Genomic DNA, 26,427 nt, shown 5'->3' on the forward strand with positions numbered 1-26,427 from the left:
GCAGTAGTTCAGCTTTGTGTTTGTTAATAAAATGCTGATGTTTAGTGACCTCATGGTGCAGGGTGCAAATGTGGGCTTCCCCTGAATGATGGTGAGACTTACCAATCCACTTTAGAATGGTGTGAGTTAATGCCGTTTAAGGCAAATCCTCAGATTCAATTGATGCTGGACAGCAATCAGCACCCCCCCCACCCCACAACAAAACCCCCACCCTTGGATAATGTCAGCAGAAAGGATGAGCTGTTCATCTGCCTAGGTTGAGGATGGTATAGGGACACGCGATGCAAAAAGGGCAAGTAACCTCTTTGAACTTTCTAGGCAACAGTTGGACCAATTGCCCAGTGAGGCTCTGAAGTCCCACTGATCCGAAAAATACCAGATTCAATCCTTTGGTTACCTGATCTCGGGAGGGGGTGTGGATAAATCAGTCAAGGGTCCTTGGTCGCGCCTGCTGGAAGCGCACATTGTATGGACCTGCTTGGCTCTGAAATCGCTGCATTGTCAAAATGCCCCCGCAGAGCAGAAGTTGCCCCCGCTTGTAAAACTGTACCCCAGCACCAGGTCAACACCTTGGGTGAGGGAAGAACATTGAAATTTGTGTGTTTTTCTCTCCTGTGGGTGGAATCAAAATGTCAATACTGCAACCACAAAGTTAGGAGTGTATTTATGATGAGTAGCAGGTGGACATATTTTATATCCCATCCAAGGAATCCTGAACAAAGTTGTGAATGAGTTATAGTTAGCTTAGTGTGTCATTGCTCTTCAACCTGCATCTGTCCATGTCACATGCTGGATGACTACTCCAGATCCCGTATGCATTTTAGATGTTAATTAGGAGCTGACTGGTTCATATTGTTGCACCCACTATTCTTCAATGTGGTATCTCCTTGAAAAATCTTTCCTGTTACCTCATTACTAAGGATTTGTAAACACTATCCCAGCACAGTGTTTCTGTAGTTATTCCCTGTGCATGGAAAATGCATCAGTAAAGAGCTGAACAATATATACATGTCTTCTGCCACCTATGTTTTGCAGCATTTTATGAGCAAGACAGGGTAGTATGGAGGGTGCTTTCTGCTGATCGTTGCTGGTTTAAAAAAAATTGTGAACATATTGCCTGTGGATTTAAGATTATGTAGGAGATTAAACAATGGAACTATGGCTTGTTCCTAGAAATTTAGCCAAGCAAAAAGATAATGCCTGTGTTTACTCATGTTCAGCATTGTGATTACTATGATTCGGGATCATGCTAAATCGGAGGAAAATAGAGGATGCAGTCATAACCCTGTGGTTTTCCTAGAACGCTACCTGGGTGTACTACCATGTTCTGATTGCCTTGCAGAAGGGCTTCATTCACGATATTGACATTGTGTAAGAGGAAGAGTAAGAGGGTAACTGACAGCTTCAAGTAATGCACATTCACTTAAATATTAATAAACGCATTGTAAAATGAATGTGTAGGACAGGCAAACTATCATGAGACAGCATTACAAACATGTAATGATGTTGTTTGAAATATTTATAAGGATAATGAACAAGGTTTTATATGCCTTGAGAGAGGATGGAGGGAGCAGCTGTTTAAGTTACTTTAGAGATTGCGATGTATTATATACTGTAAATGATCAAATGATTTATTTACTGAGTTTGCGGATAAAAGAAATGAATGTTTTCTGCCACAGATGGGATGCAGCATTGAGTTCTACTAGGCTGCATTAAGAAGTGTGGTCCATTGTGACATACACTGTCGCCATGGGTCCCATTTACATGTCAACTATTGTGGAATGGATGCTGATTTGCATTGTATACTCCACCCTTGACGGAATATGTCCTACATGACAATGCTAGTGAAATAATAGGGTGCTAACCCATTCAGCCCCATTTTATCTTCCTTGGCCTCAGTTCAAGGTTTTTTTTGTTGGAGCTAGGATCTGGATCAGCCTGTAGATCCTTCCACTACACCTAATGCCAGGCAAAAGAGTGGGAGATTTTCTGGTCAACCATACTGCAGAAGGCAATGGCAAACCACTGCAGTATTTTGCCAAACATAATCATGAGCCAATCCAATGGAGGTCCATGGTTGCCAATGCCCTGTTTTGGCATGGTACCTGAAGGACGAGGAGGAGATTTTGGATAAAGCCTAATGAAAGTAAATCGGCAAGGCCAGGCAGATTCTGTGGAGAGAGAAATCAAGTTAGCGTTTCAAGTCGATGATCTTTCATCGGAAAGATCTCTCCTCATCACCTTTTTAGGGATGCTGTCTAATGCTGTCTGTTTTCTCAGACTTGATTACAATTTTATAATTAGTAAGTGGTGAAGCACAAAGAAGTTGCAGCACGAAGATAACCAACTTCCATTAGGAAAAGGAAGATTGAAGAACACGCCTGGAAAAGAGTTGTAAGCTGACCTCTTCCTGGGAGAGGCTGTTTGCTGGGGTAAGAGGTCCTTCAACAGCACATTTCAAACATGTGGTCTCTACCACCCAGAAGGACAAATGTAGCAGACACATGAGAACACCACAATCTAGAACTCCCTGTCCAAGTCACGCACCGTCCTGACTTGAAAATATATCTTTGTTCATTCAATGTCGTTGAGTGAAAGTGCTAGAACTTCCTTCCTGACAGCACTGTGGGTGTTCCTATGGCACTTGGACTGCAGCTCACCAGCACCTTCTCCAGGGCTATTGGGGATGGGCAATAAATGCTGGCCCAGCCAGTGACACCCACATCCCATGAATGAATGTTTTTTAAAAAAAGTTATCTTTTTGTGTGGATCAGAGCCACACAGTTTCAATGGAGTCTGCACTTGAATGCATTCCAGACATTATTGTGTACGTCAATGATTTTCAAACTCTTCTGTGTGATGAGTGCCTTGGAAGCATTCATGTCTTCTTGGCAGAACCCTCCCCACCCCATAACTTCTGCCTAAAGGATGACAATCTTTTCATTACAGAAGATAATATTTACCTGTGCTGTTGACGGATATAAAGTCCCTGGGAAAAGTAAAGAAAAGTTTTATTAGACGGATGGCAGAGCTGAGAGTTTATACCTCTCCAGAAAGGTTGAATGGGCTGGGGCTCTTTTCTCTAGAAAGGTGGAGAAAGAGGGGGTTAACCCTGTTAGAGAGCTTTAAAATGACAAAGGCCTTTGATAGAGGTTAGGCAGTGAATATTAGAACTGGGGTCCCTAACTATAAGGTAGACATTAATAAATCCAATAGGGAATTCAAGGGAAACTTCCTTATCCTGAGAGTGTAGAACTTGCTACCACAGGGAGTACTGAGAAGTGGATAGCATTGTTGCATTTAAGGGGAAGCTAGATAAACATGAGGGTAAAAGGATTACAAGGATACGTTGATGGGGTGAGATGAAGAGTGGGAGAAAGCTCAGATGGAACATAAACAGCAACATGGACCAGTTGGTTCGAATGGCTTGTTTCAAAGTTGTAGGTACTACGTAGCTATGAGCCTGAATCATCTGAGGAGCAGCAGCCACTGTCTGATTGCCAGTCCACTGCTACTTTTCTCCGGAGCTCCGCATTTTTGGTCAGGACTTCTGATCCCGGATTCTCCAGAAACGTGGAGCAGACGAGGAGGTTCATAGTAGAGCCGAATCGTCAGGGGAAGATAAGCCACACCTTTTATGGCACTAGCTTCCATATTCTGAGTTTAAATGTTCCAAAGCTGCTGTGAAAAGCTACAGAGCCAAGATAAGTGTGTGAGGGGTTGGGTGGGTGAGAGGTAGGATAGTTGGTGGGTAGAGTGGCATGTGGGTCAGGTCGGGAGGGGTTGCTGGGTAGGGGGGCTAGTCCGGTTGGTTTGAGGGGGGGGTCAAGGTGGGGAACTAGTCGAGTCGGGAGTCTGTCAGGTTGGGTCAGGGGCGGGTGGAGTCGGATATTGGGAGCCAATCGGGCCGGGGGGGGGGTGGTTGGTCAAGGTGGATGGGAGTCAATGAGAGTGATTTGGGTGCTCTGTTGTGCAGTTACCCAGGCGTTAGCCTAGATTTTAATCTGCCTAATGTTTCCTGTGTACGTTGGAACTGTCCAAAATCTCCGACTCTAACTCTGAGTTGGAGACTTTTTCAGAGGGTCCCAGGGAGATGGGGAATTGCCTGTCAGAAGCTCAGAGTTTCCAGGCAATTCCCACAGAGCCAGTGTGATGGGGCTTCTGAAGGGCCCCAGCGTGTGTCTTGGGAGTACATCCAGTCCCCAATTATCCTGAGACCAGCAGATCTGGTCCCTAAATGTGTGTTGGAAATGTAAAAATGAAAGGTAATAATGAAACTCTTGCAGATCCTGCTAGGTTCTGACACACAAACTTGGACAATCAGAAAGTTTTGTTTTAAATGGTAAGCAGGGGATGGTAAACACCCAACAGGCTGTTAGAGAATTAAAAATGAGAACTATGCAGTTGCCAGGAGTTCATTGAGGTGAGAACGGAGGGAGACTCTCTGGCTGTCTGTTATTGTCACTCTGCTGAATCTAACTGAAACCCTATTGATAGTGAGTATGGAGCAGATTGTTCAAAATTAAACATTTCATGGAAGACTATAGTTACCATAGAATTACTAAGAATGTACAATACAGGAAGAGGCCATTCTGACCATGCCAGTTACCCAGTCTAGCGTATCATCTGAGTAACTCTTTCACACCTGCCTCCACCCACCTGACTTCATCGAACCTATCAGCAGATCCTTCTAAAATGTGTCCTCAGTTTTATAAAAAGCTGCCTATCAGAAAGCTGCAAAAAAAAAAGGCTTCTGGGTGTTAAGGAACATTCGCGAATCATTGTGAAAGGGATTTTTGTAGACGATACGCATCTTGCATATCAATAATCTCTCCTATGAAATTGAGATTGTCCTTAAATGTGAGCAGAATATATTGGGGGGGGAATCAAATGTGGCACCGGTTTGATTGACATTGACAGTTTGTTTCTCAAAGACTGCAGCTTAGGTCAAACACAGTATGTTGAGGGATTCTGAAGAACAGTTCCTTTGCTCTTTGCTGGGGTCATGGGAGAAGCACTTGCTGGAGAAAGTTGCAGATATGAGTATTGGACAATAAAACCTCAGGGTAATGACCCTAATGTCACATCCATCATAATATAGCCATGCCTTGCTTGGCTGATCTTTCGTTTTTAACAATTTCCCCAAATGTTATAAGTCAAAATAGTTATGCACTATGATTAATGGTTGCACATATGTTTGTTAAGGGCTGTTCTTGAACTCCTGAGGATTAAATTAATAATTTTTTAAAAGTGGGAAGTCATGAAGTTAACAGGTAACTCTGATATTTTAACATTTTAAGGGCTTATTAGGGGGAGAGAGTACTGAGTGTGGCAGGGAGAATGCAGTCTGATCATAAAAAAAACAGGAGCAGGAGTAGGCCATTTGGTCCCTCGAGCCTGCCCCACCATTCAATAAGGTCATTGCTGATCTGACTGTGGGCTCAACTCCACTTTCCTGCCTGCCCTCCATATCCCTTGATTCTCTTGTCGATCAAAAATCTGCCTAACCCAGCCTTGAATATGTTCAATGACCCAGCCTCCACTGCTCTCTGAGGAAGAGAATTCAAAAGTCTAATGACCCTTTTTAAAAAAAAAAATCCTCCTCTTCTCTGTCTGAATAAAGAGACCCTTTATTTAAAACTGTACCCCCTAGTTCTGTTCCTAGTTGATGTGTAAGCACTTCTCCGTACCTCACCCTGCAAATGAAGGGAAGTTACTGAGAGACCCTGTTTTCTGAAAGGTGAGGTATTATTTTTATCCTCTAATTGTAGCTATATAGAGATCCACCATGCTGGTTTCTGAATTGAGGGGAGGCAGCCCTGATGATGTACATGACATGGGAAGCAGTATGGTCAGGTGTACTCATATAAATGACGTACAACAGTACACTCATATAAATGGAAGTTCCCTGATAGTATAACTCCGGTCTTTTTCACGCACTACAGATGTTGCAGTCAACTGAGTAAAACTTCAGCTTGAACACTCTACAGTCCATTTTTGGCACAATGACCTGCACCAATACTAAGAACACTATTCATTTTTTTTTTTGCTCGTAAGACCAAATAATGAGGTTTCTCGATGCTTTGTGTACGAGACTGGCCCTGTGACCTAAAACGTCCCAGGTAAGCCCCCACTTTACATCCTAGGAAAGGGAGTTAGCCACGTCCATCAGCACCTCCACTGACTGCACCAGGAGGTGATCAGACCAGGGCTCCTTTCACATTGGAGCCCGGTAAAGGAGGAGCACCATCCACCTTAATACAGTAAGGGAGGCTTGTCGGACTTGGGAGCGGTGGGTTTTATGATGCTGGTGTTGAGTAGGGATGCTGGTGTTGAAGAAGGGATTGCTTTTTGGGACTTGTTCAGTTTTCAATATTAAACAGTTTTGAGACGATTTGAGAGAAAAAAACTAAGCACAATTTTTAACGATTTGTAAGTTTTAATGAGCTTATTGGTCGAAGGGATTAGAGATTAAAGAAATAAAGGCTTGCATTTATATGGACTCTTTATAGCCTTGTCATCTTCCAAAGCACTTTACAACCATCGTATTATCTTTTGAAGTCTAGTCAATGTTGTAACGTTATAGTGGGAGGATTGACTGGTGTCAGGTTATTTGCAGCAAAATGCCTCTCTTTGGATTTGCTGTGCCAGTTTTTCAACTGGGACTTGGTATTTGATGTCAACAATAAACTTGATAGATAATACAACTGGGAAGAAACATGATAGCAGAAAGGATGATGTATATTTTTAATATCTCATTTCAGACAGCTTTTGTACTTTGAGCTGTCCACCACTCAACTTTCTTCATACCTAAAATGAAGAACAATTTCAGTCCTGTGGTGTAGCCATGCCTTCTGTGTGGCAAGATCTGCCTTTGCACCCATGGTTGGCCCGTGTTACTAATTTTCCATTTGTGGACGGCACTTCAGGGCCTTCAATGCATTTGGACCCTCGTGATATAGCAGATATCCAAAGGAACTTCACAGATAGGAATTGGCAGCAAAAAGGATGAGAGTCAGGAATTCTAACTAAGGGCAAGGCCTGGAAAAAGTTTTTAGTGAGAGAAAAGGGAGAGTGTTTTTTTTGCGCAATGTGCAAAGAGCCAAGGGGACTGGAGTGGTGTTGGGAGTGTGGTTGGGGTCAGGGTAGAAAGGAGTGTACACAAATGGCCAGGTTTGGAAAACTGATGGGTACCTGCAGGCGGTTGGGGGCTGAAATGTGAGGCAAGACCACAATATTGGGTGTTAAATGCTGCAAAGTGACATAAAGCGTGAGAAATTTGAATTCCATGCATTATATGGAGGCCAGGTTTTCCCACAAGAGACCAGGTGGGTAGACTTGACCTTGAGTGTACCCTTGTGGCACATTTTGGAGTTTAAATGGTCATCTGCTTACCCTCTTGTTCAGGAACTAGTGTTCGGGGGGAGCTAATAGAGAGGGAGGCTTTAATTCCATGTTTATTCCTTCTTCATTCTGGTTTCTCGGGCCCTGTACGTATATAGTTGACGAGGGCTATTTTCCTAAAAAAAAATACTTTATTCATAAAATTTAAAGTACAGTTCAAAATGTTTTGACTTGAAAATGACAAAGTACAGTAAAATTCAACGTCTCCATACAGCATATTCCACTGAGGTGCCTCAATACAATGTCAAATCCCAATTGACCCGAACTGCTTGTACCTTGACCCCAATAGGGGTTGCGGCCCACAGTTTGAGATCCCCTGCTCTACCACATTGTTATTACAAAGAAGTAACCAGTTGGTAGTATCATAATGAAGACTAGTCCTGGTCTTTTTTACTTCGCATCTTAGTGGTCTGATAATTACAATACACATTCCATGTGAGGCATACAGCTCAAAGGCCAAACATTTATAGTTGAAAATTACAGAGTGCAATGGAATTCAATTTTCCACTCTTGAGGTGCTTCAATGCAATTTCAATATTCTTGATATTTACAATACACGTTCCTCGTCAGGCGTATGGCCGAAGGGTTCTACACAGTTTCTAGCCTCTCGGCGCACTTTGGCTTAAAGGATTTAGACAGACTTACAACCGACCTCCAGAGCCTGCTTAAAGCTGATCAGAACCAGTTCTGATGGGACACATGAGAGCTCCTTCCAGTCCTCCTCACTGCACCGCTTTCAACCATTAGTTGTCGTAACCTTGATGCAGACCTCGGACATCTGTTGTGAATAGATTAAGTTCTCTTTCATCTTTGACACCATGCGCAATGCTCAAACGTGTTGCTGCATTGCAGTCCCTCCTTGCTAATGCGTGCAATAAATTTCAGCAATTTCTTACCCTCCTGCATTGCCCCAGTGCAGATCTAAACGAGTCGTCATGTTTTTCGCCTGGATGACACACTAAACTGAGTGTTAGAGATTGCCAAGGTGCAGTTTAATGAAGACTAGGACACGTGACACTATTAATTGGTTACTTCTCTGTAATAACAACAGCGTGGTAGAGCAAAGGTCGCGAGCTCTGGGGCAGCAAAAGCGGCTGTGGAGCGGAGACTGAGATTCGACAACCCTGGGATTAGCTGCGAGGCCTCTTTAAATGTGCACGATTTTTTTCCCCCCTGTGGGCATAGCCCAATCCAGTGAACTCCTGAGGCCTGAGCACTGACACCAACAGAGTCTGCAAAGTGGGACGCATCTTAGTTTTTTTTTTGTGCCTGTATCCCTGTTGTTTTAATCCTCAACCACCTCAACAGCGTTTTTTCTCCCACCCCCTGCCCTCTGCAATTTTCACTATGGGGTCACGCCAAGTGTCGCAGCAGAACAAATTTTGGGAAGCACTGTGGTGGAAAATGTCTTCATTGTAAAGGACTGGTTGACTAGGCAGTTATACTCCTTTGAAGGAGATTCAAATTTGAAGAGTTCCATTTATGTCAATAGGTATTCTTTGGTACTTATGCTTTGATATAGAATTTAGCTTGTTGTGTACTGTGTTTTAATTGCTTGTGTGTAAACATTGCAGTCACATTGCCGAGCTATGTCTTGGACCAGCTGAGAATTGAGCCTTCCTGCAGAACAGCAACTGAAGAGGTTATTTTTGTGGCGTGTCAGCTGAGCAACATTAGGGAGGTTGGAGGGGTCGAGTTCCTGTGTTGGACACTTGGACTTCTGCTTCCTGCTGTAGGTGTAATGAGAAATAGAGTCCAGGAATATGAACAATAAGTTTTCTGAACAATACACAGCAAATCACACAACTTGAAAATTTCATCTTTTTGCCATTTGATTGAGTATTTGACTTTTGTTTTTGTATCATGTATAGTCTACTCCCCATCCCACAAGATATTCTATCCATGGAATAAAGGGAACAGGTGGATAATCTAATTCGAGGCCTTTCCCAAGGGTGTTGTCAGGCAAATATTGTAATTACATTGAGCTCTGTTGACTCACCAAACAATTTACGTTTTAAACAACCAACCTCAACGATATGAAGCATCTCTCCCACTGGCGTGGCTCCAATCAAAATGCACATGTCATTGAAAACCATATGCCACTCCTATTAATTCTGGTCATTAATTCAGCTGTTCAGTAGATTCTCTCAAACAGACATCTTGTATATGTGTAACCTCAGACATTTTGAAGACACAATCTGTCTTCAAACACAGAATGCATGAGGCAGTGAAATTCTGTCCCCTCGCACGTCCCTGATTTTCATCGCTTCACCATTGACAGTCTTTAGCACCCTAGGCCCTAAACTCTGGAAGTCTGGCTTTGTTTGCTCATTTAAAATGCTCCTTAAAAGCTACCTACCACTTTTGGCCAAGACCTTGGCCTCCTTAAGTGGCTCGCTGTCAAATTTTGTTTGATAATGTTCACATATAGTACCTTGGAATGTTTGCTACCTTAAATATATAATACCTTTAAATGTGCTATATAAATGCAAGTTATCGTTGACAGATCATCAAAAACAATCTGAGGTGGTTCTACCTCTTCTCCTTTCACAGCAATAAAGACAGGTGTGGCAGTAAAACCTTGGAACAATTGTGCTGAAATGAGGAAAGCAGCTCGTACCTGCAGTACAGGTTTTGCTTTGTACTGATCAGGTTATCTTGGACCCCTGCATTGAGCTGTAGGTTTAGACTGCACAAATGACACTTCTGTCAGCTGCTTCCCCTTCCCTCACTCAGTTCCTCCTTAGTCAGATTCTTTGAATGGGTCAGTGCTCAGTGCCAACTGTCACTTCAAACAGCCAAGCTGCTCATCTGTTTAAAGTGGCCAATGGTGTGATGCTGGTGGATTAGTCAGGTACGGCCAAAGTCGACATTAGTACAGGATTCAATTCAACAGTGGCTGCATCTACTTCCATTGTGTTATCTTAATGCATGCCACATCCAGACTGCAAAATAATAGTTTTAAGCAAATGAAAAATAACTTGAGTATCTCAGTCATCCCGAATAAATATTTGATGCATTTGTCATTTATAAATAAGTTGGTTTCAAGTTGTGGAGAAAGTTGACTCATCAAAATGATTTTAAAATACCCTTGTTTCCTCAGGAGACGTTTCAGTTGCAAAGACTAGACCTGTAATTTGGAGCCTTTTTATATGCACCTTTAAATTAAGTTGTACGTATTTAGGGTTATCCATAACTGTCATTCTTTCCCACAGTACAAGTTATGTAGATGTGATGGGTGTCTTTGTTGACTTGCATGAGGGAAATAATGAACAAAGCTGTTCTGTTTCTGTCACACAAAAGTTTGAGCTGAACGTCCAATGAAGATTAAATAAAACAAGACAAAAGATGTGAGATCAAAATTCAAATTTAGATTTAGGCACTAAAAGAACTGTGGTAGTTGTCCCCAGCATTGGAATACTGTTGGGAATCAAAACACCAATGTTAGAATTAACATTCAAGTCTCGGTTTGTTAGCATGCTGACGTTTGATGAGTTGTGATGGAGTTGTAGGTGGAGGCGGCATAGTGGCACTGTCGCTGGACTAGTAATCCAGCGGCATAGGCAAATCCCCTGGGGGCCGGATTCAAGTCCCACCACGGCAGATGGTGGAATTTAAATTCAATTAATAAAATTTGGCGTTGAAAGCTAGCCTCAGTCACAGTGACCGTGAAGCTGTCGTAAAAACCCATCTGGTTCACTAGTGTCCTTCAGGGATGGAAATCTGCCCTTACCTAGTTGGGCCCAAATGTCCAGGTCAACAGCAATGTGGTTGACTCTAAGTGCCCTCTGAAATGGCCTAGGAAGCCACTCAGTTCAAGGGGCAATTAGGGATGGGCAATGAATGCTGGCCTTGCCAGTGACAGCCATGCCCCACAAAAAAATAAATACCAAAAAAAAGGTGCAGTGAGGTGAGTTTGTTGATCAAGTTCCTGAAAGGAAGAGACTCAAGGAATGCAAATAATACATTTTTTTTGTAAGTCTATAATTTGGGAGCAAAAGACTAGCTTAATATTAGACTAAATTGTGAAATCTGGAAATAAAGCAGCACTGAAGCTTGAAGCTTGGACATGAGAATAAAATGAAAATTATTTCCAGAATTAATGCTCTGGCTTGTGACTCTTGCAAAACACATCAACATAATCATACATGTTTGTAGAAACATAGACTTCAACTGTTAAAACCATTCTGTGTCTTAAGAATTATTACAGTTAGATTGTGTGCAGTGAGAGGGTGAAGCGTTTGCACACACATCTCAAGCTACGAGCAAGTAATTGATGCAGACAAATTCCTTCCCTTTGCACCATCGCAAATAACCAGTTTCTTTAAGGCAGCCTCTCTCTGCCAGCAAACCTGAGAACAGTCAAGATCTTTGTTTAGGCTTAGCAGGCTAAGGCTGGGCGATGGGGAGCAGAAGATGAGCCTAGAGCATCAACAGCATTGGCAAATGTCATTAACTTGGAAGGGTCTTTGAAGAGAGGAAAGCCTTTGCTCACAGGATTTCCTGGCATTTGTTAAACCCTTTGTCTCCTGCCAGCGTCTTTTACTATGACACTAATGACCTGCATTTATATAGCACCTTCAAGCGAGAAAAATGCCCAAGAGATTCGGAGAAGGGAAATGGTTGACATTGCAGCATACATACGCGTGCATCAACCTGGAGTAGATTTCTCAGCTCCTGCTTGGGTTTTCGGGGCCAATCCTCATTAGCGTGTAGCAGAAATGAGAATTCCAGGACAGCCCAGAGGATGTTATTACAGTACTACAGACTCGATTGGGACTGACAGGAATGACTGCAACACTGGAGTTTAAATTACACATGCTTTTAGGGTAACTTAATATCTTCCATGAGTTGAGAAGTGTTGTAGGGAAATTCGTGGTTTAGATATCCAGCTTAAATGCTTTGTTGCTATGGCAAAAATAATTGATTCATCAGCCAGGAATAACCGTTTTCACAACCCTGCAAAGGGTGCACTTTATTGTCAATCCCACGCACACTGGGCAGGGTATTCAAAAAAAATGAAAATTTAATGACTGAGTTATCTTTTAAATTCAAGGTGGAGCATTGTGTGCTGTATCTTATCAGACCATTTTGACTTTCAGTGTTTGTCAATGAGATTACAAATAGAAACCAGATTAATAATTCCATTGCAATCCTGTTTTGCAACTTGCAATTTTTTTTAATATCAATCATCGTTTGAATTTTTTTTGAAATAATTTCTTCAAGTCTTCAGTTTGTTATATTTTCATGCTGCCCGTCGTTAGCTAGGCCAGCATTTATTGCCCATCTCTAATAGTACTTGAGCTGATGGTATGACCACAGTCCATGTGGTGTAGGTACAGGTGTAGCTGCAGCTAGGGAGGGAATCCCAGGAATTTGACCGTCAGTAGTGAAGGAATGGTGATAACACTTATGAATCACAATGTTTTCTGACTTGAAAGGGATACTTGCGCCCGGTTGTGTTCCCATGTTCCTGCTTGTTCTTCTAAGTTATAGAGAGTCACGGGTTTGGCAGGTTTTTGTGTCTGATGCCATCCATGTTGTAAGTTTGACTCAGGTGTCATCAGCCTCCCTCTGAGCCAGAGGTTTTGGGTTCAAACCATGTCCAGGACTCCTGGTGTCTAATGGAGACTGATAGGCCAGTGCTGCATCATTGGAGGTACTGTCCTCCGGGCAAGCCATTGAATTTATCATCCATTTGATAGTGGAAAATATCCCTTATCACCATTGGAAGTTCTCCCAGTGCCTTGGTCGACTTTGACCCCTCAAACAATACCAAAAATGAGCTTGTTGGTCATTCATCTCATTGCTGTTTGGGCAGCTTGCTGTGTGCAAAATAACTGCCATGTTCACCTGGGTAACAATGATCACTGCACTTCAAAGTAACTCATTGTATGTGAAGTGGTTTGGGAGTGTTGCATGAGTTTGTTCTTCTGTGAAGGCTGTTTCTTTGACACTTCTTGTCTCGGCGTGTAGTAGAGCGTGGCAGTTTCTGAATATACAGGAAATACAACCTATGCATGCATTGTAATGGGACGTTACAGTAGAGTTATTGTCTGGATGAAGCGCTCGTTTGACTGTCTGAGCTATAGCCTTCCCAAAGCCTCAAAGTTATTCTGTAATTATCACCATTTGCGAGGTGGGATGAATGCTGCCCAATCGTGTGTTTGACCTCGGCAGTTGTAAACCTTTATAAGGGCTGGTTGTGGTACTCTGCATGTTGGGTAAGCGGTTTTGAATTACCACAGTGGAATAGAGAAACTATAAAATTGAGCCAATAAAAATTCAAAACAAACTCCAGCAATGAGAAAAGAACAGTGTTGTAGGGTGATTCGGCTTCATCCCTAATGTATCAGAAGTGTACCATCCATTAAAATCAATGTTCCCTTATATATCCAATTACTGTCGTACAACAAAGAAAATTCTTCGGCTGGAAGTGACATTACGCCAACCTTAATATGGTATCAGGTTACTTTTGTAGCTGTTAAGTTTTTGGTTTTTCACATTACCTACCTCTTGGATCCAGCATCATGGACCACTCCTGTAAGCAGATCCCATGACTCTAATACCTGGAGGGGACCTTTGCCTGTGCAATCTCTCTCTAATATATTACAAGTCTTGCACGTGTGCACACTTTATCAAACAATAATTAGCTTGTGCAGTGCTTTGTGGCCCTATTTACTTTATTGATGCTTCAGTGCCACTTATTTAGACTTCCCAGCCCAGTGGCACTGTGTCAATGCTGTGTGAAGTACAGTTGCCTCTTATTGAAACTGGGGAGAATCATCTGATTTGATCCTCATTGCTAGGCCTGTTAGATCTGTCTGCCTTTTTTAATCCCTGCCTTGCCTGCTCCCCTCTGTCTGACCATAACCCCACTTTAGTTCCTCTGCCTTTTATCCCCACCCTGTCCCACACTACTATCTGTTCAAATCTGGAAGCCTGAGGCTAACATTCCACACCACCACCCCCCACCGCCCCCCCAACCCATTCCACTCAACTCCACTACCTGCTCAATCCCATATGGATTTTGGACTTCATATTGCAATCTGTTTTTCTTTTCTCCCCTTCATATCAAAGTATTGGGTCAATTGTCTAGCATATGTGAATATGCTCATGGCTTGCAAGTATTTTACCAGGGAATACAGAGAGAATTTCCAATATAGAACAATGCAGAGGCTCCGATAGCCATCAAACAGCTCTGCTGTGTCATCATGCTGATTTGGAAATACCTTTGATTGTAATGAGCTGAACGCCAAAAAGATTTTTTAAAACCCTTAAGATGTTTAGGCAGATACATAATTAACAATGAAGTGCCATTTAGTTGGTTTACAGCTGCAGTCATTGTTGCTTCTGTTTGCCCCCCTTTGTGACTATTATCTTTGCTAATCTTTTTCCTAGACCTACCGATGAGTGCTGTTGCATTTCTCTGACCCTGCTGAGATCTCCTTGTTTCAGATTATGAATTCCAACTCGTGTACCAAAGAGAAACACTCAAACTAAGGGCAGCTGCTTTTTTTTTTAGTTTGAGCAACTTTGCATGGTAATTGGAACCAGAGGGCGTGCCTGCACATGAAAATCAAAATTAATTTGTAGAAATCATTTCACTGAACAAGTGAAATGATTTCTACAAATGAATCTACGGGCTAGAAACCCCAGGAAGACGTTGGTGGCTCAAAACTCAAAAATTAGAATATTTTGAGATACAGTATAGGAGTAAATTGATCATACTAATGTCGCATATGCTTGTCAGGAACAAGTGACTTTGGGTCTTTAGCTCCCAAAGCTTTCCTCCACTGGAGATTTTCCTTGCCTCATGCCTGGGTCTGTTGTACACTGTTGATTGTTGTGATTAGTGAACAGCTCCATTATTGTTGTTAAACAACCATCAGGAAATTAGAAGACGCACTGGGTTGACCTGACCTTTGTCATCTTTCGTCTAGCAACCCTTATGACTGTAGGCTTGAGGGAAACGTTCAAAAACATCATGACAGTTGCATACAAGCCTCAATGGAATTGTGTAAATGCTTTTTTTTAAGACTTGTACTCTTAAACAGAACCTTCCCAGGAAGTTTCAAAGCCTCAGTAGAAATTGTAAATGGTTCTTGCCTTGCTTAGATGAGGAATTCTAGAAGACCGGCCTGGAAGACCGGCCTGGAAGACCGGCCTGGAAGACCGGCCTGGAAGACCGGCCTGGAAGACCGGCCTGGAAGACCGGCCTGGAAGACCGGCCTGGAAGTCCGGCCTGGAAGTCCGGCCTGGAAGTCCGGCCTGGAAGACCGGCCTGGAAGTCCGGCCTGGAAGTCCGGCCTGGAAGACCGGCCTGGAAGACCGGCCTGGAAGACCGGCCTGGAAGACCGGCCTGGAAGACCGGCCTGGAAGACCGGCCTGGAAGACCGGCCTGGAAGACCGGCCTGGAAGACCGGCCTGGAAGACCGGCCTGGAAGACCGGCCTGGAAGACCGGCCTGGAAGACCGGCCTGGAAGACCGGCCTGGAACTGCGAGTCATGTCTGTTGCAACTACTCTGGACTTGTGTGTGAATTTGGCTCGGAGTGTGCTCTGCTTACCCCTTTCATTTGATTTTAGGAGCTTGCCTGCATTTATTTAAATCAGAGGTGGATAATGAGTCATAAAGTGGTGGAGACAAACTGAAGGCTGTAAATCCGAAACTAAAAAGAACCTTTCTAACATTTGCTATTCTTATTTTCATGGTGAAACTTATTCATTGAAACAGCATTTCACCACTGTTGCGCTCCAACCACATTTTTCGGTGGATTTTCACTGTTTACAGTTCATATGAAGACATTTGAAGCCTCAAGGAAGAAAGCAATTAGGAGTTAGAGTAGACACAATTGCAAGGCAATAGAGGAGATGGGGATGAACAAATAGTCTATTAAATGGTTTGGTTGCTTTTATGTTTCATTTGAAGTAGGTAGATGGCCTGTTTGATTTTCTTGTAATAGTTTTGTGTTCAGTGGTTAGTTTTTATTTTTATACATGCCTAAGAGGACCTTTTCATGCATTCAGCAGTTCACTGGATAGGATGGGCGTGTTTCCCACTGGAAGGGCTACACATTGTTGGCCTTGAATGACAGTGTGGCCTTTTCAGTATGGATGTGGGATTGGATGGTTGTGGGGCTCTGGCTTCATTGGCCAGCAGTGGAAATTGTGGCAACACTACATGGGAATAGTGGAGCCGTGAAATATCGTCTTCATATAACGTGATGCATCCACCTGGATTAAGATTCACAGATGTCCCTTGTAATGTTAAAGAGTAGATATAATTCTTTGTGGAGTTCCACATCAAAGTTGGCGATCCTGAATTGGGGTGTGCTGTTGAGAGAGTGGAGAGAAAGGCACTTCTCAAAAGCTTATTGTCAAATGTTTATTTTCCTAGTAGCCCTCGTGGCTATGCATGTTTCTGAACAGGGATGGGATATTTAGTCTGCAGCAGGCATAGACAGGCGTGTGAGAGCACCACCAGAGTATTCATCTTTCTCCTCTGATGGGGAGTGCCTTGCCTTCCTCTGGTTCAACCCTCGAAGGTCTCATACTGTTTGGGGGGAACATAAGGACCAACCCCAATTCCCGCTCATCTTTTTCTTTCTGGTTCTTAACTCATGAAATTGTGCCCAATGCTTTCAAGGAAGTAAGACAATGATCATTTCTTAAGAGTTGATTACAGTACAGAGCGGTTTTATACCATATCGAAGCTAAAGCTAGTGCAGATGTAGATATTATTAGGTTACAAAGGAAGCTTGTCACTCTTCAGCCTTCCTGGAATAATTGTAATAATTTGTAAGAAATTTCAGAGCATGAAATGTTGTACCTGAAGGTGGGGGAGCAGGAGAGGGAAGAGTCCCTGATGTATGTCAATTAGGCATGGACTCTACATAATGAGCTCCAGAAGCCTTTTCTTGCTTTGACTTGGCTGCATTCCAAGGCACCTGCCATGGTGCATATCATACTTGCAATAGCTGTGTTAATTTACTGATGCCACAGGTGCCTGCAATCCTCTCCCTAAACTTCTCTGCAATTGAACCTTTCCCATGTACTTTAAGGCACTCCTTGAAACCTACCTCTGACCAAGCTTTTGGTCATATACCCTAATAACCCCTTGTAGGAGGCAGAGTTTAAAAATAAGGGGTCTCCCAATTACAGCTGAGGTGAGGGAGAATTTTTTTCTCTCAGAGGGTTGTTAGTCTGCAGAATTCTCCTCCCAAGAGAGCAGTGGAGGCAGAGTCATTGAATATTTTTAAGGCTGAGTTAAATTCTTGATTGACAAGGGAGTTCAAGGGTTATAGGGGTTAAGTAGGAAAGTAGTTCGAGCAGATCGGCCATGATCTTATCAAATGTCAGAGCAGGCTCGGGGGGCCATTCAGCCCCAGCTCCTGCTCCTAATTCATATGTTCTTATATGTATATGTGCCTTAGCCCTGAATTGGGTGATGTGTTGGATGGCCATAAATGATCTGTGATTACTTAGTGCAGAACTGTGACAAAGGATATCTCACATGTACAATATCCAAATGTGTCTTTGTCGCTTTCTTTCTCTATCCTTTTTAGAACCAGCTGATTGAGCACTGACCAAAGACTCAAACATTGAGACTTGATTGTCTGCTATCTGGATGAACTCTTCTGAGCTGTGAGAGGACTGAGGAGTGGTTTTGTCTTGAAATGGGGTGAACTTCTGCCCCATTTCTGGGACTATCAGTGGGTTTCCATAATTAAGGATGTGTGCAGATCTGTTAAGGACATTGTGTTTTCACACCTTGCTGCTGCTTGTGTGATTGCAAGAAGGCCGAGCTCATACTCTACAGTACAGCTGCAGTGAGTTTAGCTAATGGTATGTTTAAATTGTTCAAGTCTGCTAATTGTGTCAAGCTGCCCTTCTGAGGAGTTCTATTGAAAAATAACATTTAAGCCGTTTTGAAAATAAAAATTTGTTTAAGTTTTTTTTATAGTTTGTGGTGAAATCTGTTGCATTGTTAAATAGGAACTGAGTCACCTCAAAAGATCATTAAAAGCACCTTATAAATATCTCTACTTTCGAACAGCTGTACATCCTCCACTTGGTTGGGTAACCACAGATGGCTGAAAATGGTGTTGCACATTATTTTAGTGAGGAAGTATCATTTAAGGAAGAGTTGCTTACCATAAAATGTCGTGTTTGGTCATTCCTCCCACTATTGACAGTATTGATACATCTGGGATGACATTGCACAGGCATGTACCAAAGTTAGAATTATAGAATAGCAGTACAGGAGGAGGCCATTCAACTCATTGTTCCTATGCTGGTTTTTCAATTAGTCCTACTCCCCTGCTCTTTTCCTACAGCCGTGTAATTTTTTTCCCATACATTTATTTAATATTTATTTTTATTTATCCAATTCACATTTGAACATTGCTATTAAATATGCTTTCAAGGCAACTCTTCAGTGTTTACCATAAATAAAATGTTTCCTCTGGTCCTTTTTCTCATTCGCCTTTAACCTGTGGCCTCATTAACCCCATCAAAACCATTCTTGATTTTGAACACCTCCATGTTTGACTGTATTACCCTTGTATGGCCTGTTGGCAACACAAACACTAATAGTTGCTGTCAGTTTGAATTAACACCTCTTCTGCACGTCTCTGTGTCAGCCAAAGTATTAATTGGAATAACAAATACAACTCTCAATGGCATAAATGTAACTACTGTAGGGGTCTGACTGCACATGGTCAAACCAAACCCATTGAGGTTTGGATATGAAAGGAGGCCACAGATATGAAAGGAGGCAGGGGGATGTCAGTGGAGAAGATAACAGAACAAAAATGCAACAATTTACAGTTGTGAGACTGTGGGCTAGGATTTATTTGTAGGCCTGGTTACTACTCAGATTGCTGGTCAAGATCCCTGTGTATTCCACTTCTTTTCCAGTTTAGTTTCATCCCACCTCGGTGATTTCCATGATTCGTACCACTCCTTGCCAAATCCGGCTGACCGACATGAACCCCCTCGTTCCAAGTGTCGCTATGGCTTCACCATGTTATCACCTCCAAGTTTATATCTCACAATCAAATGCTCCTCACTCTCCACCACACCATTGGCAACTGTTCTTCCCAACACCACCATCGTCTCAATCTTAAAATAAAAGCAAAAAAACTGCGGATGCTGGAAATCCAAAACAAAAACAAAAACACCTGGAAAAACTCAGCAGATCTGGCAGCATCTGCAGAGAGGAACACAGTTAATGTTTCGAGTCTGTATGACTCTTCAGCAGAACTAAGGAGAAACAGAAAAGAGGTGAAATGTAAGCTGGTTTAAGGGGGGGATGGGACAAGTAGAGCTGGGATCCTCTCAATCTTCCTGCCTTGTCACCTCTCTCTCTGTTCCAAAAGCTTCCTTAAGATCCTGAGGAGTGACTTCTGCACCCCCTGTCTTCTGTTTCTTGCCCCCTTTTCGCTCCTGCTAAGGTGTCCACTTTTCAGGACACTCCTTGAAACGTACTTCTTTGACCAAGCTTCTGATCAGCTGTTCTATAATCTCTATGTTGGCTTTGTGTCAAATTTTGTTTGATAGAGTGCTTATGAAGTGCCTTGGGATGTTTTAGCACATTAAAGGCCCTTTATTACAAATGTTGCAATTCATATTTTTTGACTAAGGATTGCAGTACCATTGTACCAGTTTACATGGGTCCAACATCCATACTGCTGGCGAGATTGGAATGTGCATATGTACCTGCACATGGCGCAAAATCAGGTAAAAGAAAACAACATCAACAAAACCTTTGCTCTAAATTTTGTCCGCTCTAAATTTACTGCACGGGCGTTCCAGGGAGTTGGATTAAGAACAAAGAAAAGTACAGCACAGGAACAGGCCCTTCAGCCCTCCAAGCCTGCGCTGATCATTTTGCCCGTCAACTAAAACATTTTGCACTTCCGGGGTCCGTATCCCTCTGTTCCCATCCTATTCATGTATTTGTCAAGCTGCCTCTTAAACACCACTATCGTACCTGCTTCCACCACCTCCTCTGGCAGCGAATTGCAGACACTCACTACCCTCTGCGTAAAAAACTTGCCCCGCACATCTCCTCTATAGTTTTCCCCTCTCACCTTAAATCTATGCCCCCTAGTAATTGACTCTTCCACCCTGGGAAAAAGCTTCTGACTATCTACTCTGTCCATGCCACTCATAATTTTGTAAACTTCTATCAAGTCTCCCCTCAATTTCAGTCGCTCTAGTGAGAACAATCCGAGTTTCTCCAACCTCTCCTCATAGCTAATAACCTCCAGACCAGGCAGCATCCTGGTAAACCTCCTCTGCACCCTCTCCAATACCTCCATATCCTTCTGGTAATGTGGCGACCAGAATTGCACGCAATATTCCAAATGTGGCCTAACCAAGGTTCTATACAGCTGCAGCATGACTTCCCAGCTTTTATACTCAATACCCCTGCCAATGAAGGCAAGCATGTCATATGCCTTCCTGACTACCTTATCCACCTGCGTTGCCACTTTCAGTGACCTGTGGACCTGTACACCCAGATCCCTCTGCCCGTCGATGGCAGGGTTCTGCCATTTACTGTATAATTCCTGCCTGTATTAGACCTTCTAAAATGTGTTACCTCGCATTTGTCCGGATTAAACTCCATCTGTCATTTCTCTGCCCAAGTCTCCAACCGATCTACATCCCGTTGTATCCTTTGACAATCCTCTTCACTATCTGCAACTCCTCCAACCTTAGTGTCGTCTGCAAACTTACTAATTAGCCTAGTTACATTTTCCTCCAAATCTTCTATGTATACTACAAACAGCAAAGGTCCCAGCACTGATCCCTGCGGAACTCCACTAGTCACAGCTCTCCATTCAAAAAAGCACCCTTCCACTGCTACCCTCTGTCTTCTATGACCAAGCCAATTCTGTATCCATCTTGCCAGCTCACCTCTGATCCTGTGAGACTTTACCTTTTGTGCCAGGAGGGACCTTGTCAAAGGCCTTAAGTACCTCCTCCCTAACTTGTGCTCACAGTTTGAATAGGGCAGGTGAAACACACCTAAATCCCCAGTGCCAAAGGCTCTGATGCGTAATCACATCAGTGTAAATTGAATTGAAGGTAGGCCTCTCCCAACACAGGAATGAAGTAACTGTTGTTTTTGTGAAACCAGTTACTGTGATATCAACAATCTTGGTTCCTCCCCAGATTGCTTAAGTACAGAGGCGTGATTGATGCTCACAGGAAAGGAATATTGGTGAAGTTCAAAGTAAAGCAGTGCGTGTCAGGAAATCGTCCATTGAGTCATCAACATTGTTTCTATTTTCGTTCCCCAAAAATGGATGTCAGAGAACCTTAGAGGTCCAAAAGATATTTAATTTAACAGAGAAAGTATGTCTTGAGCACTACTTTCAGGATGAAGTGAAGCAAGTTCAGGGTTGTGATGGGCAAAGTTAGGACAGAAGGTGCAAATTATTACCTAGTTTATACAGCTCAGAGATAGGCCATTCAGCTCACCAAGTCTAACCCAGTGTTGTCCTCCAAAAACCCTCCTAACCTTCATCAACCCTATCTATTCTATTCCTTTCTCCCTCATTTTTCTTTAATTTCCCCTTAATGCATCTCTTCTATTTGCCTCAACTGCTTCTTCTGACAATGAATTCCACATTTTAGCAAGAAGTTAGGGGGTATGGCTTTACACAGAGCATGAAGACCAGATGAGTTAATTGCTATGATAAAGGTTAAGGTACTGGACTTGAGGAACACCACAGAATTGATGGGAAGACCGTGGTGTTGGGGTGATTTCTTTTTATTCTTTTATGGGATGTGAGCATCACTGGCGACGTCAGCCTTTGTTGCCCATCCCCAGTTGCCCTTGAGAAGGTGGTGGTGAGCTGCCTTCTTGAACTGCTGCAGTCCATGTGGTGTAGGTGTTAGGGAGGGAGTTCCAGGATTTTGATTTGCAAGAATACAATCAAATAAGTCGAAAGTTGGTTTCTTCCAAAGTTGTCTTGCGATACCCACACATAATGCATGTTAATGTGACAGCCAATATGGTACACAGTAAGATCCCACAAATTATAGACCAGTGACATTTTTCGGTCATGGTAGTGGGGGGTGGAATGCTGATCAGGACTCTGGGCTTACTCATTACTTCTCTTCAAATAAGAGGTCAGTGCACTGAGTTGGACCTTGGTTTAACATCTCCAAAGGGCAGTGATTCCAACAATACAGCTGTGTTTCAATGCTGATTTAGAGTGTCAACCTTGTTTTATACACTGAACTGGCACTTGAACCTTCTGACTCAGACACAGAAGTGCAAAGCATCAGACCAACAGAATATCTACAGAAGAGGTTAACCATTAGGTTTTCATTACTACTGGTTTTCTTGACCCCGTATGGTTAATCATTGAGGTAGTCTGTGCGTGTCAGGTGTAAGTGAATTGTTTTGCACTTAGAATGTTAATCCTGCTGTGCACTGAAGTATCAGTGGAGATGTATCCCACTGAGATGGTGTCCGAAAATGATGACAGTAAGCAAGTTCCTCCAAATAATCAGTTCTCCGCTGCTCCTTGTTTCAATCTTTGTCACAAACTCAAACAGACAATAATGTTAATGTTGTCAATTGTGGCATTTTTAACACCACCATTTCTGTTCCATCCTTGAGACAGCCCTGTTTTATGCTGCACTTTACATTGTGTGCAGATGAAATTCTTGGAGGAATTGCCTTAATTCAATTTGTTTGGCAGGTAGTTTCCAACTATCCCTCAGTCAGATGTGGTCACATGTGATTTGAGCTGAAATGGTGAATTTTATTTATTTATTTTGACATGTATATATTCTGCAATATATCAATTAAGTTTTGGTTTTTGCTCTGAAAGGATTATCGCAGATGGCCCATTAGTGCTGTTGGGCAGTCACAGTTTGTGCATTGCTGCATTTAACCTCATAAATATAAGATAGCCATTAATAAATCCAATCGGGAATTCAGGAGAAACTTCTTTACTGGAGTGTGGTGGGAATGTGTAAGCCACAGCCACAACGAACAGTTGAGGTGTCTTGCACAGGTGATATATAAGGGGAAGCTGGATAAATACATGAGGGAGTGAGGAAGAGGAGGATATGTTGATTGGGTTAGATGAAGAGTGGTGGAAGGAGGCTAGTGAGGGGCAAAACTCCAGCATGGAGCTGTTGGGCTGAATGGCCTGCTCCTGTGCTGTAAATACCATGTAATAGTCAGTGCCATGTATTCTTAAATTGTTATCATCTGATCCTGCACAATGCTGTGAAATGTAAGTTAGTGACCGTCAACCTATACTGCCTGGCTGACCCTTGCAAATGTTGACATGCTAGATAACTACTGCCTCATTTCTGAAGGACAACATCATCATTGCAGCTGTTTTTATTAGTATACAGTACTGTGGCAAGATGTTGGCGTTGTGGCAATGTCACTGGGCTAGTAATCCAGAGGCTAAGGATAATGCTCTGAGGCCTTTGGTCCAAATCTCATCATGGCAGCTGATGGAATTTAAATTTAATGAATAAATCCAGAATTGAAAGCTAGCCTTAGTAATGTTGACCATGAAACTATCATCAGTTGTCATAATGTCAAGGAACTATCATATTTTCCTAATATTATTTTGGGTTACTTTAAAGCAGGTGTGTGTGTGTTTAATCTAATTAAACTCGAGATAGTTAGGCTGCAAGGTTTAAATTATCAAAGAAGTGAGGTGTAAACCCGGCATTTGGAGATGAGTGAGCTAGGGGTGAGGTCTCAGCAGGTACGGTGTGAATGAAATTTGCATTTTTAGATAAGTGAAAAAGTGTTCGGTTTTCAAAGGGAAATGGAAAGTGTTTACAACTGGCAAGATAAATAAAGCAAGGTTATTATGTTAATTTTTCCCAAAAGTGCTGGCCATAATGATAACGTGAAAGATTGTTATATTCAGGGAAAAGTAACTTCTAAAGACAATTTGAAGCAATGGGATGTACAGATCGAAAAGGGCAAAATTTATTTAAAGAAGGATGGAAGGCTGTGTGAAGTGTGGCCGTGTGAGGTCTTGAAAGGTGACTGGGGGCAACAGACATGGGGGTGGGGTGGTGGCGGGGAGGGAGCCGGTAGCTACCTTGCAAATGTTTGCTGTTCCAATAACCAAAGTTGTGTTAGCGCCTTTGGAATTCCATTGTCCAGTGGGGGTGTGGTAATATTGCTGCATGACTACGCTGTAATTACATCTACCCACTAATGGAGACACTGTATGCCACCACTGATGGGAGGGACTTTTTACACTGGACTGTTTTCATGATAAATGTGGATATAGGAATTTATAATGGGATTAGACAGAAATAAATACAGAATAATGACTTTAATTACATATGAACATTCTGACTCAATTTGAACCTGGTTCAGCCAAAGACACTTGATTTGGATCTCCCATGTGCCAACCTCGCGAAAGATTGCAAAAACTTAACGCACAGTACGGAATTAGGGACGTGCTGTTGCCGTGACTTAAGAAATGGCCAGCCCCAACGGGCAGAAATCTGCTGAACTTGCAATATCACTCCTCACGGAACTTCAATAGATTTCCGTTTTGATATTTCTGAGTCTGGCTGCTTTGTCTTGGGCCAACTATTTCTGTTGTTTTGTATAATTTAAAAACAAATTTGTGCCTGGTTGAGTGAATGTGCTTGGTATTGTCATGGTGTCTGCATTATCTTGATCTATATCTACAGTTCTAATGAATTCCTGACCTAGGGAATGTTCCCCCACCTACCCATCTGCTTTTATTTGTTGCGTGCGGAGTATTCTGTGTGAGAGATTTGTAATAAACTAACCCTGTTTGTAGAAAAGGTAAAATTTATAAGCCTTGAAAGAATCATTGAATTATATAAATGGGCTTCTGTTCATTTTAGCTGGCACTGATGTAGACTGAGTGGGCTTATTAATTGGTAAACCCGTTGTATGTGTGAGGTTTAAAATGTAGTTTGAAATAACTAATGAAATAAATTTAATAGCACTTTTGACTCACTGACAGGATTTAGGACTGGTGTATATCAGTCAGTGCAGGTCTTACAGTGTAAGGAAGGATGTGGGAGAAATGGAATAAATAATTTAACTATTACCTTGTTAATCTGTGATTCAGACCTCTTCTGCTGATAGCCTAATCCAGAATATAATTGGGTCTTTTTTTAAAGTAGTTGTCGCCCACACACATGCTGTGTGCATTTTTCCAGAAACATAGACTCCATTTGGGTTAAATCTTCTTCAACTGAGTGAACTCAGAAATTACAGTTTATAGTATTGTCTGGAGGCAGGAATCACAGTCTGGGCAATGGATCTTAAAAGGGAAAGTGGTGCATAGTTCAGATGTTTTTATTGAGTGCTCCCTGTCAACATGTGCTTGGTTAATGGAGAGACTTCACCTGAAAAGCTGGACTCATAAATTGCCTCTTGCAATTTTTAAGTGTTTCTTGGCAAATGGATGACTCTGGCAAGGCAATACTCATTGCCCATCTCTCTTATTTCTGAGGACATGTAGTGTGGCTTTTCCACATGCCACATGCAGAAGGGAAGGCATGGTCTCTTCCTTTAAGGATATTAATGAGCCAGTCAGGTTTTAATGACAATCAGCCAGATTTCAAAGTCACTTGTCTGCTGCATCATATATACTGAATTCAGTTTCAAAGTTTACTGTGATGGCATTTAAACTTAGGCCCTCTGGTTTGCTGGCCCAGTGCTAAAACAATTCAGCTGCCATCAATGTCCAATTCATTCTGGGGGATTCTACCCTTTTCAAACTCTTCCACTACCGCCTCCTGATAAACTGGTGAGTTTTATAGCTGGCCTGGGGGGATGGGTGGCTTTTGGTAATGTCACAGGACTAGTAATCCAGAGGCCCAAGTTAATGCTCTGGGGACATTGGTTCAAATCCCACCATGGCAGCTGGTGGAATTTGACTGCAATTAATAAAATCTGGAATATAAAGCTAGTCTCAGCAATGGTGACCATGAAACAATCTTTGATTCTTGTAGAAGCCTACCTGGTTCAC

General features: G+C 42.5%; 1 protein-coding gene across 2 annotated transcripts in view; it reads left to right on the plus strand.

The window, feature by feature from the left end:
- Positions 1-26,427, plus strand: part of mcu (mitochondrial calcium uniporter) — a 142,018-nt gene that overhangs the window by 2,202 nt on the left and 113,389 nt on the right. Inside the window, exon 2 of one of the 2 annotated variants that reach the window (XM_041176284.1) lies at positions 17,971-18,250. The exons of the other annotated variant lie outside the window; for it this stretch is intronic. Within the exon in view, the coding sequence (XP_041032218.1) occupies positions 18,248-18,250 (3 nt within the window). The 5' untranslated portion in view covers positions 17,971-18,247. The remainder of the gene's footprint in view (positions 1-17,970; positions 18,251-26,427) is intronic. 2 annotated transcript variants of the gene reach the window in all.

This window comes from Carcharodon carcharias, chromosome 28 (assembly GCF_017639515.1).
Source record: "Carcharodon carcharias isolate sCarCar2 chromosome 28, sCarCar2.pri, whole genome shotgun sequence".
In the NCBI taxonomy this organism is placed as follows: domain Eukaryota; kingdom Metazoa; phylum Chordata; class Chondrichthyes; order Lamniformes; family Lamnidae; genus Carcharodon; species Carcharodon carcharias.